The 15,050-nt window shown below is 38.9% G+C and overlaps 1 protein-coding gene across 19 annotated transcripts in view; it reads right to left on the bottom strand.

The window, feature by feature from the left end:
- Positions 1 to 15,050, bottom strand: part of LOC123517573 (calcium-dependent secretion activator-like) — a 1,686,808-nt gene that overhangs the window by 1,350,254 nt on the left and 321,504 nt on the right. For all 19 annotated transcript variants that reach the window (XM_045277817.1, XM_045277814.1, XM_045277824.1 and 16 more), the window contains one exon: positions 13,108 to 13,188. In XM_045277817.1, coding sequence (XP_045133752.1) covers positions 13,108 to 13,188 — 81 coding nt within the window. The remainder of the gene's footprint in view (positions 1 to 13,107; positions 13,189 to 15,050) is intronic.

Below are 15,050 nucleotides of genomic sequence, written 5' to 3'. Positions count from 1 at the left end.
TCCTGGAGTAGTTCGCAATCTTTGTCACATCTCACTTTTCTTAACAATTTTGCATCGTCTGCAAATAGGCTCACATAACTGGACACCCCATCCACCATGTCATTTATGTAGACCGAACATTACTGGTGCCAACACTGATCCCTGTGGAACTCCACTCTCCACCAAGCCCCATTCTGATGGTCTGTCCTTAATTATTGTTCTCATTTCTCTTCCTACCAAAAGTCTTCCATCCATTTTAGTAAACTGCCATGCACTCCTCCTACCATTTCAAGTTTCCAGATCAGTCTCCGGTGTGGTACCTTATCAAAGGCCTTTTTTAAATCCAGATATATTCCATCAGCCCAACCATCTCTTTCCTGTATTACATCTATCACCCTCGAATAGTAACATATCAGGTTTGTCGTGCATGAACGCCCTTTTCTAAAACCAAATTGACACTCACAAAGTATGTCATTTTTCTCCAAGAAGTCTGTCCATCTATTCTTCACCACCCTCTCACACATCTTAGCTACCACACTTGTAAGTGACACTGGTCTATAGTTCAATGGGTCTCTCTTGTTACCTGATTTATAGATTGGGACAATGTTAGCTCTTTTCCAGTCTTGGGGCACTACACCTTCCCTTAATGAGGCATCAATTACTTCACAAACTTTTTCTGCCAATTGCTCCTGCATTCTCTTAAAATCCATCCTGATACCCCATCAGGTCCCACAGCTTTTCTCACTTCTAAACTCCCCATCATGTTCTTGATCTCCTCCACAGTTACTTGAAACTCCTTCATAATCCCTTTCTGTTCCATTACCAGTGGTTTGTCAAAAGCAGTCTCCTTTGTGAATACCTTCCGAAAGCATCCATTCATAGCCTCTGCCATTTCCTGGGATCTTCACTGCATACTCCATTTACTTCTAAACTTTCAATACTTTCTCTATTTTTGATGTTGTTGTTCACATGTCTGTAAAAAAGCCTTGGTTGGTCTTTACATTTATCAATTATATCCTTTTCTTGTTTCTTTCTTTCTTCTCTTCTAATCAACACATATTCATTTCTTGCTCTTTTGTAACTTTCCCACTGCTTAATCCGTCTTTTCCTTCTCCACCTCTTCCATGCATCCTCTTTTCTTGTTCTAGCCTTTTCACATCTATCGTTAAACCAGTCCTGCTTTCCAACTTCTCTATGTTGTCTTATTGGTACAAATTTTTCTCACCTTCTTTGTATATTTTTATAAATTCCTTCCACTTTTCATTTGCTCCCTTAGCACTCTTGAATTTCATCCAATTTGTCTCTTGAAAGAATTTCTTTAGGTTTCCAAAATCTGTCTTGGCATAATTCCATCTTCCCACTTTATATTCTTCATTTCTTCTAGATTTCTCTTCGTCTATCACCTTGAACTCCAAAACTGCATGATCACTCTTTGCTAAAGGGCACTCCACCCTCATCTCCTCAATGACCATTGGCTCTGTACTAAAGACCAAGTCCAGTCTTGACGATGCTCCCTCTCCTCCAAACCTAGTATCTTCTTTGACCCACTGAGTTAACACATTTTCCATTGCCAGTGTCAATAGTGTATTTCCCCATGTTGTCTCTGATCCTTCCATTGACCAGTCCTCCCAACACACCTCTTTACAATTAAAATCTCCCATCATTATAGTTCGTTCACAGCCACCCAACATTTCTTCCAGACATGTTCCTGTATCACTTATCATTTCTTCATATTCCTGTACTGACCATGCATTTGTCTTAGGTGGTACGTACACCACTATGTAGTGCCTCTTTTTTCCTTCATTAGTTTCTGCTCTGATCTTTAGCACTTCTGCCTTTCCCATACCTTTTTTCACTTGATCCACCTTTATATCTTTTTTAACCAGCAACATCACTCCTCCTCCCATCTTACCTACTCTATTTCTTTTCCAAACATTATATTTCCTTCTCCAACCATCATCAGGTCTTCTCCTCTCTCAGTTTTGTTTCAGTAAGACCCACAATATCTGGGTTCTTGTCCTCAAGTAATCGTTGAGTTCTAAAATCCCCGATATCACTCCATTTATGTTGGAATACATTACATTTCGCTCATATGTAAGTTTCTTTAGTCCTTTGTGTGTGTGTGTGTGTGTGTGTGTGTGTGTGTGTGTGTGTGTGTGTATTTACCTAATTGTATTTACCTAATTGTCCAGAAAAAGCTATGCTCTCTGTCCCTCTCCATATCTACTAATGTCCAGCTTTTTCTTAAAATCATGAATATTCCTTTGTTGACCACTTCCACGTCTAAACTATTCCATGCTTCCACCCTTCTATGAGGGAAGCTATATTTTTCACATCTCTCCTATAAGTGGCCATTTTAGTTTTTCCCATGCCCTCTCGACATTCTTTCATTCCACATACACAGATCTTCCCTATCCATTTTTCCATGCCAATCATCACTCTGTATATTGCTATCAGGTCTCCCCTTTCTCTTCTGTTTTCCAGGGTCAAGTTGCATTCTGTTCAGTCTGTCTTCATAAGTCAAATCTCTTAATTCAGGCACCATTTTTGTTGCAGCCCTCTGTACTTTCTCTAGTTTCCTTATGTGTTTCTTTAAGTTCAGCCCACTGTATTGTTGCATATTCAAGCCTTGGTCTTATCATTGCAGTAATTATTTTCTTCATCATTTCTTCATCTAAATATACGAACGTCACTCTTATGTTCCTCAATAAGTTCAATACTTCTCCAATTATTTTGTTTATATGTCTCTCTGGCGATAGGTCATTGGTAATTGTCACCCCAAGGTCTTTTTCTTCATGACTGGTTTTATGTCTTCATTTCCTATCTTGTACATACTCCTGATTCTTCTTTCACTCTTGCCAAACTCTAATTTCTTGCATTTTGTCGTGTTGAACTCCATTTGCCATGTACAGCTCCATTTCCATATTCTGTCCAAGTCTTCCTGGAGTAGTTCGCAATCTTTGTCACGTCTCACTTTTCTTAACAATTTTGCATCGTCTGCAAATAGGCTCACATAACTGGACACCCCATCCACCATGTCATTTATGTAGACCGCGAACATTACTGGTGCCAACACTGATCCCTGTGGAACTCCACTCTCCACCAAGCCCCATTCTGATGGTCTGTCCTTAATTATTGTTCTCATTTCTCTTCCTACCAAAAGTCTTCCATCCATTTTAGTAAACTGCCATGCACTCCTCCTACCATTTCAAGTTTCCAGATCAGTCTCCGTGTGGTACCTTATCAAAGGCCTTTTTAAATCCAGATATATTCCATCAGCCCAACCATCTCTTTCCTGTATTACATCTATCACCCTCGAATAGTAACATATCAGGTTTGTCGCATGAACGCCCTTTTCTAAAACCAAATTGACACTCACAAAGTACATGTCCTCTTTAACGATCGACTACTTAACGATATTTCGCTCATCATCCCTCCAAATTAATCCCTATTTTTGGTTAACGATCGCCAAAATTCTTAACGATCGGATTGACCAATCAATCGCGATCGCAATCGCGATCGCAGCGCCTCCATCCACCCGCGGCCCGTGCAGTAAACACACCACAGTCTTTCCGCTGTTTTGATTGTGCAACAACAACTCTATCACGCTCGCTCTAAACTTCTTTTTTGTGCTTATTTGTGATCAAGTGAACTTAGTGATGGCTTCCAAGCGACCCAACGATTGTTCTCCACCAGATAAGGCTTCGAATCGAGAAAGAGCATTCCTTGATATTGTTGAACATTGTGACTCGTCATGATTGAATAAACTCTATTGCTCGTGCCCTTGGTTTATCTCAATCAACTGTATCAACAGTTCTCCAGAAAAAGTACAAGTGAAGCAGCAGGCCAACCAAGTCACAAACCTGCACAAACACACAACAACTCTAACAGGGAACCATTATGGAAAAATTGGAACTTTGCTGAGGCTATTTGAAGACCACACACACCGCCCATGCCTCTTTCTACCCAACTCGTTACTACTAAGGCACTGAGCCTGTAGGACCTGAAACCAGAATTCAACATCGCAAATACATGTATGTAGTTGATAATTTCAAATCCCTCAGTTAGCATCTTTTGGTTAGCATCTGTTTTTAAACGTAACCCTATCGTTAACCAAATACCTGTATGTCATTTTCTCCAAGAAGTCTGTCCATCTATTCTTCACCACCCTCTCACACATCTTAGCTACCACACTTGTAAGTGACACTGGTCTATAGTTCAATGGGTCTCTCTTGTTACCTGATTTATAGATTGGGACAATGTTAGCTCTTTTCCAGTCTTGGGGCACTACACCTTCCCTTAATGAGGCATCAATTACTTCACAAACTTTTTCTGCCAGTTGCTCCTGCATTCTCTTAAAATCCATCCTGATACCCCATCAGGTCCCACAGCTTTTCTCACTTCTAAACTCCCCATCATATTCTTGATCTCCTCCACAGTTACTTGAAACTCCTTCATAATCCCTTTCTGTTCCATTACCAGTGGTTTGTCAAAAGCAGTCTCCTTTGTGAATACCTTCCGAAAGCATCCATTCATAGCCTCTGCCATTTCCTGGGATCTTCACTGCATACTCCATTTACTTCTAAACTTTCAATATTTTCTCTATTTTTGATGTTGTTGTTCACATGTCTGTAAAAAGCCTTGGTTGGTCTTTACATTTATCAATTATATCCTTTTCTTGTTTCTTTCTTTCTTCTCTTCTAATCAACACATATTCATTTCTTGCTCTTTTGTAACTTTCCCACTGCTTAATCCGTCTTTTCCTTCTCCACCTCTTCCATGCATCCTCTTTTCTTGTTCTAGCCTTTTCACATCTATCGTTAAACCAGTCCTGCTTTCCAACTTCTCTATGTTGTCTTATTGGTACAAATTTTTCTCACCTTCTTTGTATATTTTTATAAATTCCTTCCACTTTTCATTTGCTCCTTAGCACTCTTGAATTTCATCCAATTTGTCTCTTGAAAGAATTTCTTTAGGTTTCCAAAATCTGTCTTGGCATAATTCCATCTTCCCACTTTATATTCTTCATTTCTTCTAGATTTCTCTTCATCTATCACCTTGAACTCCAAAACTGCATGATCACTCTTTGCTAAAGGGCACTCCACCCTCATCTCCTCAATGACCATTGGCTCTGTACTAAAGACCAAGTCCAGTCTTGACGATGCTCCCTCTCCTCCAAACCTAGTATCTTCTTTGACCCACTGAGTTAACACATTTTCCATTGCCAGTGTCAATAGTGTATTTCCCATGTTGTCTCTGATCCTTCCATTGACCAGTCCTCCCAACACACCTCTTTACAATTAAAATCTCCCATCATTATAGTTCGTTCACAGCCACCCAACATTTCTTCCAGACATGTTCCTGTATCACTTATCATTTCTTCATATTCCTGTACTGACCATGCATTTGTCTTAGGTGGTACGTACACCACTATGTAGTGCCTCTTTTTCCTTCATTAGTTTCTGCTCTGATCTTTAGCACTTCTGCCTTTCCCATACCTTCTTTCACTTGATCCACCTTTATATCTTTTTAACCAGCAACATCACTCCTCCTCCCATCTTACCTACTCTATTTCTTTTCCAAACATTATATTTCCTTCTCCAACCATCATCAGGTCTTCTCCTCTCTCAGTTTTGTTTCAGTAAGACCCACAATATCTGGGTTCTTGTCCCTCAAGTAATCGTTGAGTTCTAAATCCCGATATCACTCCATTTATGTTGGAATACATTACATTCCGCTCATACGTAAGTTTCTTTAGTCCTTTCTTACTGTACTTTTCTGGGTTATGAACCACTTCCTCAGTCTCATATCCAAGATTCTCCAGAAAAACTCTTTCTTCTCCTCTTCTGTCCTCTCTTCATTTTTTTCAAAGCCTCCTTTCTCAACTCATTTAACATTTCTCTTTCCTTTTCACCGAGATCTCTTCTCAACCAAATCTTCCTTGTTGTTTCCTGCTGGGCTAGCCTCCATGACTTCTCCACCAATTCATCTACATCCTTTTGTGACTTAAGTTTGATTCTTATTGGCCTCATACCTTCTCTTGTGAACTTTCCAATTCTATGGAAGTCCTCTATTTCTTGTACTAGGTCTTTTCCTCCTCCTGCACCACATTAATGATATTATCACCTTTTTATGTTTTTCTCTCTCTCCATTTTACTCGGTGTCTTATCCTCCTCCACACCAAATATCACCACACATCTCTTTTTGTCTACAGTTTCCCTCACCAATGTCTCATTTGATTTAATAACCTTCACCACTTTCTCAGCAATCTTCTCTTCTATGATCTGTTGATCTATAATTTCAGCAAGGCCCAAAGTTTTCTCCCCAGACTCTTTGATTTCCTTTTCCAGACTTGCAACTTTGTAATTTACCTGTGTGTGTGTGTGTGTGTGTGTGTGTGTGTGTGTGTGTGTGTGTGTGTGTGTGTGTGTGTGTGTGTGTACCTAGTTGTATTTACCTAGTTGTAGTTTTACAGGGCCTGGGCTTTATGCTCGTGTGGTCCCGTCTCCATATCTACACTTATCCAATTTTTCTTTAAAACTATGTACACTCTTTGCTGATACCACTTCCTCACTCAAACTGTTCCAAGTCTCAACACATCTTTGCGGAAACTAAATTTTTAACATCTCTCAGACATCGTCCCTTCCTTAGTTTCTTACTATGCGATCTTGTGCTTCTAAAGTCATATTCTTCTCTCAGGATCAGTTTCTCATTATCCACTTCATCCATTCCGTTAATCAATTTATAAACTTGTATCAGATCCTCTCTCTCTTCTCTGCTCCAAGGTTGGTAGATCCATTGCCTTTAGTCTCTCCTCATATGCCATCCCTTTAAATTCTGGAACCATTCTTGTAGCCATTTTTGTAGTCTCTCTAATTTTCTTATGTGTTTCTTTTATGGGAGTCCACACAACTCCTGCATATTCCAATCTAGGTCTTATTTTAGTACTTATCAATTTCTTCATCATTTCCTTGTCCATATAGTGAAATGCTACTCCAATATTCCTTAGCAAATTATACGTCTCTCTGAAAATTCTATCAATATGGCTAACCGGTTGATTATTTTCTTCCATTGTCACTCCCAAGTCCTTTTCCTTTTTACTTTTTCTAGTTCTACTCCATCTCCCATCTTATAGATTCCCACTGGTCGTCTTTCACTTTTCCCATTTCCATGACATGGCTTTTGTCCACATTGAATTCCATCTCCCATTTTTGCTCCATTTCCAGATCTTGTTTAAGTCTTCCTGTAGTATTTCACAATCCTCTTTTGTTTAATGACTCTGCACAGTTTCGCATCGTCCATAAACAGAAATGTAGATTGTGTGTGTGTGTGTGTGTGTGTGTGTGTGTGTGTGTGTGTGTGTGTGTGTGTGTGTGTGTGTGTGTGTGTGTGTGTGTGTGTGTGTGTGTGTGTGTGTGTGTGTGTGTGTGTGTGTGTGTGTGTGTGTGTGTGTGTGTGTGTGTAATTCACTGTTTGATCTGCTGCAGTCTCTGACGAGACAGCCAGACGTTACCCTACGGAACGAGCTCAGAGCTCATTATTTCCGATCTTGGGATAGGTCTGAGACCAGGCACACACCACACACCGGGACAACAAGGTCACAACTCCTCAATTTACATCCCGTACCTACTCATTGCTAGGTGAACAGGGCTACACGTGAAAGGAGACACACCAAATATCTCCACCCGGCCGGGGAATCGAACTCCGGTCATCTGGCTTGTGAAGCCAGCGCTCTAACCACTGAGCTACCAGGCCGTGTGTGTGTGTGTGTGTGTGTTTTCACACGAATGTTACAAGGCGGGACGCATGTAACTTATCTTCGAGAGGAGAGGGGAAGGAGGGAAGGGAGATGGGAGGGAGGAAAGGAGATGGGGGAGGAGGAGAGAGAGAGAGAGAGAGAGAGAGAGAGAGAGAGAGAGAGAGAGAGAGAGAGAGAGAGAGAGAGAGAGAGAGAGAGAGAGAGAGAGAGAGAGAGAGAGAGAGAGAGAGATGGGAACAGTCTATGCCATTGGGTAATTTTAGACACAAGGCAGATGCATGTAGCTTATCTTTAGTGATTGGTGGAGACAAGGATGGTGGGAGGAGCACTAGGATTTTAAGGACAGCATACGGCGTGTGTAGTTGGTATCCAACACATTATACGGGACAACTGAAGTGAAGAAAGCTCAGAAAAGAAATATGACGCCTACGTAGGCGTCACCGTATATGCTACTGGGGCTTCATGACGCCTACATAGGCGTCACTGTATTGAAGGGGTTAATGGACAAAGGGTTGAAAGAGTTACTAATTATAAGTACCTAGGAATGCATATTGGCTTTAGTTCAGCCCAAAGTGCTGTGAATCATGTTAAGAACATTTCTAAGGCAAGGTTGAAACCATTGAAAGTATTAGCTAATAAAGGATGTGGGGTAGGTATACCAGTATTACGGACCATGTACATTAGTACTGTTCGGTCAATTATTGATAATGCTACCCCTGTCCTTGTATCTCTTCCACAGAACAGCCTGCGAGCTTTGGAAGTGGCACAGAATGAGGCAATGCGAATCATATTAGGATGTGCAAGGACAACTAGAATTGACATTATGAGAATGGAACTGTATCTTCCAAGTATTCATTGTAGGTTAAGGAGTTGGTCGTTGGTGCTGTCATTAGGATGACTAGAAGAGGGGGTGATGCCTTAATATCCTTGGTGAATTCTTGTCAGAATTCCTGCTGCTCTGTTAAACTTAACAGTTATGGTAAAAAGTTGTATGCAGCCTTGTGTGAGTATGGGGCAGTGCAATACTATGCACCTTTAGAGAAAACTGATAGTCTTCCACCTTGGTTGCATCATACAATTAAAGTGGATATTTTACAATAGCATGCCAAGAAAGATGAACTGTGTTCTCTAGGGCTGAAACAAATTTTCTTATCTAAAATTAATGTTTTACCTAGATATAATGTTGTACATATGTATTGTGATAGGTCTGTTAGTGGTGATAAGGCTGGATGTGGTGCAGTAATTAGAGAATATTTTGAAGAGGGTGTCTATACTGATGTACATGTATCTAAGAGACTTGGGTATTTTTCATCTATTACAACTGCTGAACTACTAGCTATATATGAGGGACTGTTAGTTGCATCCGTGAAAGGTAAAGATATTTATGTCTTTTGTTGATAGTCAGAGTGCTTTGTCCTCTCTTAACAGTTTTAATACTGTAAATGAGGCCTTGGTGGCTCACTGTAAAGCCATTGTCTTTCAACTAAAAGATGCTGGGCATATTGTGCAATTTATGTGGATACCATCTCATGTTGGTATTTACCTCAATGAAACAGCTGATAAGCTTGCAAAGGAGGCACTAAATAAGACTTCCATAGATTCGGAAGCCATTATGAGTCTTAGTAGAATCAAGGGTGTCTTGATGAGTAGGTGGAGACAATGGGACTCTGAAATTATTGGCAAACTCATTGATAGTGGAAGTGAGAGTAAGAGACACTATGTAACTGTGTTTAACAACACCAATACTTGCTATGGGAAAACATCCCCTAGAGTGGACACTGTCATCATGAGACTACGGTTAGGGTACAAATATTGTTGGGAGTATGCCACCAGTCAAGATGGCATACCCTGCAAATTATGTGGTCAAGACAACTCTCACACTCTGCAACACTATCTATGTTTTTGTCCGAGAACTGAGGAGTTCTGCAATCTCCAGATCAGTGACACAACTTTGCAAGCTTGTCACCTGATAAATAATAATATTGTGCCCAACATCTTAAAAAGTACAAACACTTTGCACCTAGGGTGTAATTTACTCTAACTATTTGTACATATCTATATTTAGTAATATTATATCTATGTGTTACTACCTTTGTAAGGCCTTTCAAGGTCAGCTGGGTAGGCATCCCAGCATGCTGGCTGCCCCCTTTGATTTTTATATCAATAAACTATTTGAATTTGAATTTGAATTTGACTAGAAAAGTCTGCCTATTTTGGGGATTTTATTATTCAAAACTTAGAAAATATTAATCACTACGTCATAGAAAGAATAAAAACACACATTCTCATTTTATTAGCTTTAATGGTAAACAACATACTCTCCCTCAGTTACATTGCATGAACAATCACCAAGATCTTTTCTCCCCTAGCATAGCGGTTTAACATTTCCAACTTCTTTTCAATGGTTACAGTCTTCCTTTATTTCTTGGAGTCACTTTCCTGTGAGGAGCATGAAGGATGCTTGGATACTTTAGTAGAGGACACCAGGTGAAAATGCAGAGAAACAATCCACTTACTGTGCAGGTAGTTCCACACTGAATGAGGAGTGAAGACTGAGAAAAAAAAACACCTCATGAGGTGTTACAGTCTCATATATACATTTATATTCACATAATATTTTCATTAACTTTTTACAAGCCTCAACACCAAGAAAGGATTATTTTGGGATGTACAAAGTGAAATCTTACATGGAACACCAAAAAAGAAGCAGAGGTATTATTTTGTCTGCCGCTATGATTGTTGGGAAGAAATGCCTTTTCAATGGCTCACATCGATCAGCGGTGGCTGCTTCTTCTTCTTGTGATCCCCTTAAAACTCTTCACTGTGGGCAACAGAAAATGGCTTCTGTTGCCATATCCAGGTTGGGGGAGGGTACAGAGATACCTGATATAGAGACCACTCTCACTCTCTCTCTCTCTCTCTCTTTCTCCCCACTACACAAATAATGATGATAGTAAGTGATTTTTCATAATAGGTATGTACAATAAGAAATAAACCCACGCACATTTTAGAGAAAAAAATTATAGTCTGCCTTCTCAAGGCCATTTTCTGAAGATGACAAATGAGAGAAAATGTTAACTTTTGGGTAAGCTAATATATTGGTGCAATGAACAATATCTTAAAGCAAAATAATTATTTCCAGCTGAGGTGCATCATCTTGATGTAAGAGAGTCATACACCTTTGTAATAATGATGAAATTCAAATATGCCATCATGTCATATTGAGAGATCTCATACAGTATCCAGGAAAGAAAACAATATGCGTGTCATCTGATATGTCACGAGTGCCTCAATGACACAAAATACACACTGTGTTGAAGGGGGTTAACTTGTGTGTTGCTTTCACCACAATATTTGTGTTTTTGTCCCTCTATATAATGGATATATCTTTGTATTCATATATGATCATGCCAACAGGATCACCTTGAGTCTGTGGCACTGAGTGATAGTGAATTATTATTGAAAAAGTGCTTCCCTCTGCATGAAATACAGTACTCTCTTTGGAACTTCATCTGGCAGAAGGACTCAGTGGGGCATGAAATTCTTACTCATACCCAGATTTTGCTAACTTCCTGACTATATGTGCACCAGAGAAAACTATTGTTATGTAAATGGATGGGTTTTCAGTGCTGCCAATACCAACCAATTCTAACCCACCCTAACTTAACCTTACCATTTCTCAGCAATGTAAAGCAAAGAACTAAAACCTGTTCCAGCAGTTAGGTCAAAAATAAAATAATATCCATACAAAACATACATGCAAGTCCAAAGTGTCTAACTGTGGTTCCCATTCGAAGCAGTGTGGGTGCAGGTGACGCCATTAAGTCAAGTTAACCCTTGTTAAATCGAATAAATTGCGTTATTTAATCATATTTCCTTAAATATCAAGTCATGTTAAATCAAAATTGCATTATTCAAACTCATGCTAATTGAATTGACTCTGTGTGTGTGTGTATATATATATATATATATATATATATATATATATATATATATATATATATATATATATATATATATACAGGCAGCCCCGCTTAACGAAGGGCTTACGTTCCTAAAAACACTTCGTTAGGCGAAACTTCATTAAGCGAACCAATTATAACAAGTTTAACCCCTGTCTTGAACTTCCATTGAGAGTAAGCAAAGCAAGAATGCATCATAGTACAGTGAAAGGTTTAATGAAAGTAAAAATTATGAAGTTTAACATTTAGGTCGTTAAATTTAACTTAAGTCATTATAATGTACACTAATGTATGTATGTACATAACTTTATAATGTTGATGATCTTAAATTTATGAAGGGAGGGAGAGTGAAGCAGGAAAGACACTAACCGGCAACCTGTGGAATGTAAACAAAGGGCGCATCATTGTACCGCATACAAAACTTATGTACCACATTTCCACAAGGCTTTCCATTTTATCCATTGTAGAGTCACGAGTTCAGGTGGTTCTTTTAGCTTGCAAGGAAGATACAGTCTCACCAGCCTTCTTAATAGAGTCTGCTGACTTGAAAATAGTAGAGACAGTATATGGAGTCAAGATGGTGGCCAGCAATGCTATAGTTTTCTCGCCTCTCTTGTGTCTGTGAATAATATCCAGCTTCACTTCGAGAATAAGAGACTTCCTGGTCTTCTTAGGAACGCTAGGCCACATTGCAGGGCGTTTTGGTGGGAAGTTGAGTGAGTGAAGACGAGCTGCTGCTTACGCTGTTATGGGAGTGAGTGGTGCGTGTGTTGTCCACAAGAGGCTTGATCTTGATCTTCATCTTGATTCTACAGGTGTCCTAGGATTTCTCCTGAGGCAGGCCTTAGTATTTGAGGCTCCTGGTGTATTCAAAAGCTTGTCGGCTTGCGTGATTCGGCGGGGCTTTCAAACTTGGAAAAAATTACTTGGATAAAACTTCGTTAAAGCGAGTTTGATGTTTGTTAAACGAGCAAATGGTAGTAAAAGGAAACCTTTGTTGTAGAGAAATTTCGTTGTGTGAACCTTTGTTAAACGGGGGTTGCCTGTATATATATATATATATATATATATATATATATATATATATATATATATATATATATATATATATATATATATATATATATATATATTGGTTCATAACAACACTGTTTCCTACTCCACAGCTACTCCAATCCTCAGATCACAGGCCACAGCAGATTCAGGGTATTTTCTTTATAGTGTCCCTCACTATAACTTTGTCCATACATCAATGGGTGCTGCCATGTGCCCACACCCATTCCCATGATATAATTTTCATGTGCTCACCACTATTGCTCTACATTCACCTGCTCAAACACATTTGCTTTGTTGCCTTGACAAGTCAGTATATACTTAAATTTACATTAAAAAGAAATATTTACTCACCCTCTCTAGTTCTGCAACCTTTTGCATTCGTCCATCCAACTCTCTCCGGATAGCTGCAGCTTGTTCATCTTGGCTGTCCAGCTGACGATATAAACAAGAACAATATGATGTAAGAAGGCAATGAAAAATGAAATACCAACTTAATTTTCGACCATCTCACTTTGATTTGAAATTGATTTTAGACCTCTCATCTAACTCCTCTAACCATTAAAAATTCCAGTTATTCTACTTTCATGCTGGAGCACATCCTAACACATTTACTTTTCATGAAGAAATACATTTTTGGAAACTTCAGTGCTCACCACTAGTTTCAGATTTCACTTATGTTTATTGACCAACTAAATAAAGTCATGTTAAACTTTGATATCATTCACGATCTAAAGCAATAAGTGTAACAGCCCCTGAATCTCTGATCATCTTTGAGACACAATTAAGATTCATGAACTTTTTCTCATTATTTTCTTACTCGGTCTTCTCTTCTGAGCACCTATATTAACCTTATGTTTGTACCTTGCTCTGTCACTCCAAATCCTCCTTAAGATCCTCCAAAGTGATGATGCCTTTAGTGCAAGGATAGTCGTAGTCTTTACTTAACACCTTCCCAACAGAGGATCTATATATAGACATTTTGAAAATGCGACTTTTTGTCAGATCATCTGTATATAGACGTTGTTCTGATTGTACTGCACTAAGTTGTAGCATCGTCTATATAGACTATTCTTTACAAATAATAAAATTCATAAAATAAATCATTATTTGGCATCTCAAATATCTAGACTTTGTCAACATGGCCTCCCAAGGTTAGTCACTACTTGTGCTTTCTTGGTGGTAGAAGTGCTACACATAAGCTAATACAGTGGTACCTTGAGATATGAGCTGTTTGAGGTATGAGTTTTTAAAATACAAGCTATGATTTGGTCATTTTTCTATTTTGAGATACGAGTCATGCTTGGAGATGTTGCCACTAAAGTTGGTGGCTTGACACATTGGTCCAGCCTCAGCTGAGCTAGTATCTACGTGTTTCCCGTGGATCTCATGCACTGAGATTGTTCTGTTATCATTTTCACATTATTTATATTTACTGACCTTTTCAACTGTCAAAAGAAAGCGCAGTTTTAATCTATGTTTAATGTTTACGTGTGAATGGTGCCTACATCCTTTCCTCCCTTCCTTCTCCTCCTCCTCCACCATTTCCCACCACTAGCCAAAAACATGTGTCTTCAAGGTAAAAACATTAAATAAACTTTTGCTGTTATTTTATATTTTTTTCATGTATTGATAAAGTGTGCATGTGTATGTAACTGAAAGGGCAAAACAAATTTCTCCTATCTCCACCTACCTCCTCTACCAACGCTTATCACGGAAGGGGTAAATGTAAACAAACCTCTACGCCAGCTAAGGTGGTTTGTCCTCTCTCTCTCTCTCTCTCTCTCTCTCTCCTACTTTAAACTTCATTTATTCAATGAATAATGTTTGTTGAATCGTCATTGAGTTCTTCTGTGATTATTACAACACCCAGTCTTCTGTGGGTGACTATATTTGTACACTCCAGCTGATCAACAGTCCCAAGTGATGGTTGGGAATGTAGTAGGGTAACGTCCCATGGAATGTACCCTCTGAGATGCATACGCTTTATAAAAGTAGTTTATCCATTTATATTATCTATTATTATGTTTTACTATATTTCTATGCAATAATTATTATTTATAAATACCTTTTATTTACCTAAAAACACAAAAAAATAGGGATGTTCTTTTTGGAGAAGCTGGTACGGATTAATGGGATTTCAATGTGCTTCAGTTGGAAAAATTTTTTTGAGACACAAGCTTTTTGAGATACGAACTCCATCACGGAATTAATTAAATTTCTATCGCAAGGTACCACTGTATAAGGAATTTTTGCATTTCTTCCACTTTTATTATTATCAGTCTTTCATGTCAAAG

The sequence above is a fragment of the Portunus trituberculatus genome, chromosome 42, assembly GCF_017591435.1.
Source record: "Portunus trituberculatus isolate SZX2019 chromosome 42, ASM1759143v1, whole genome shotgun sequence".
Taxonomy (NCBI): Eukaryota; Metazoa; Arthropoda; class Malacostraca; order Decapoda; family Portunidae; genus Portunus; species Portunus trituberculatus.
This window is presented reverse-complemented; position numbering and strand designations above follow the sequence as displayed.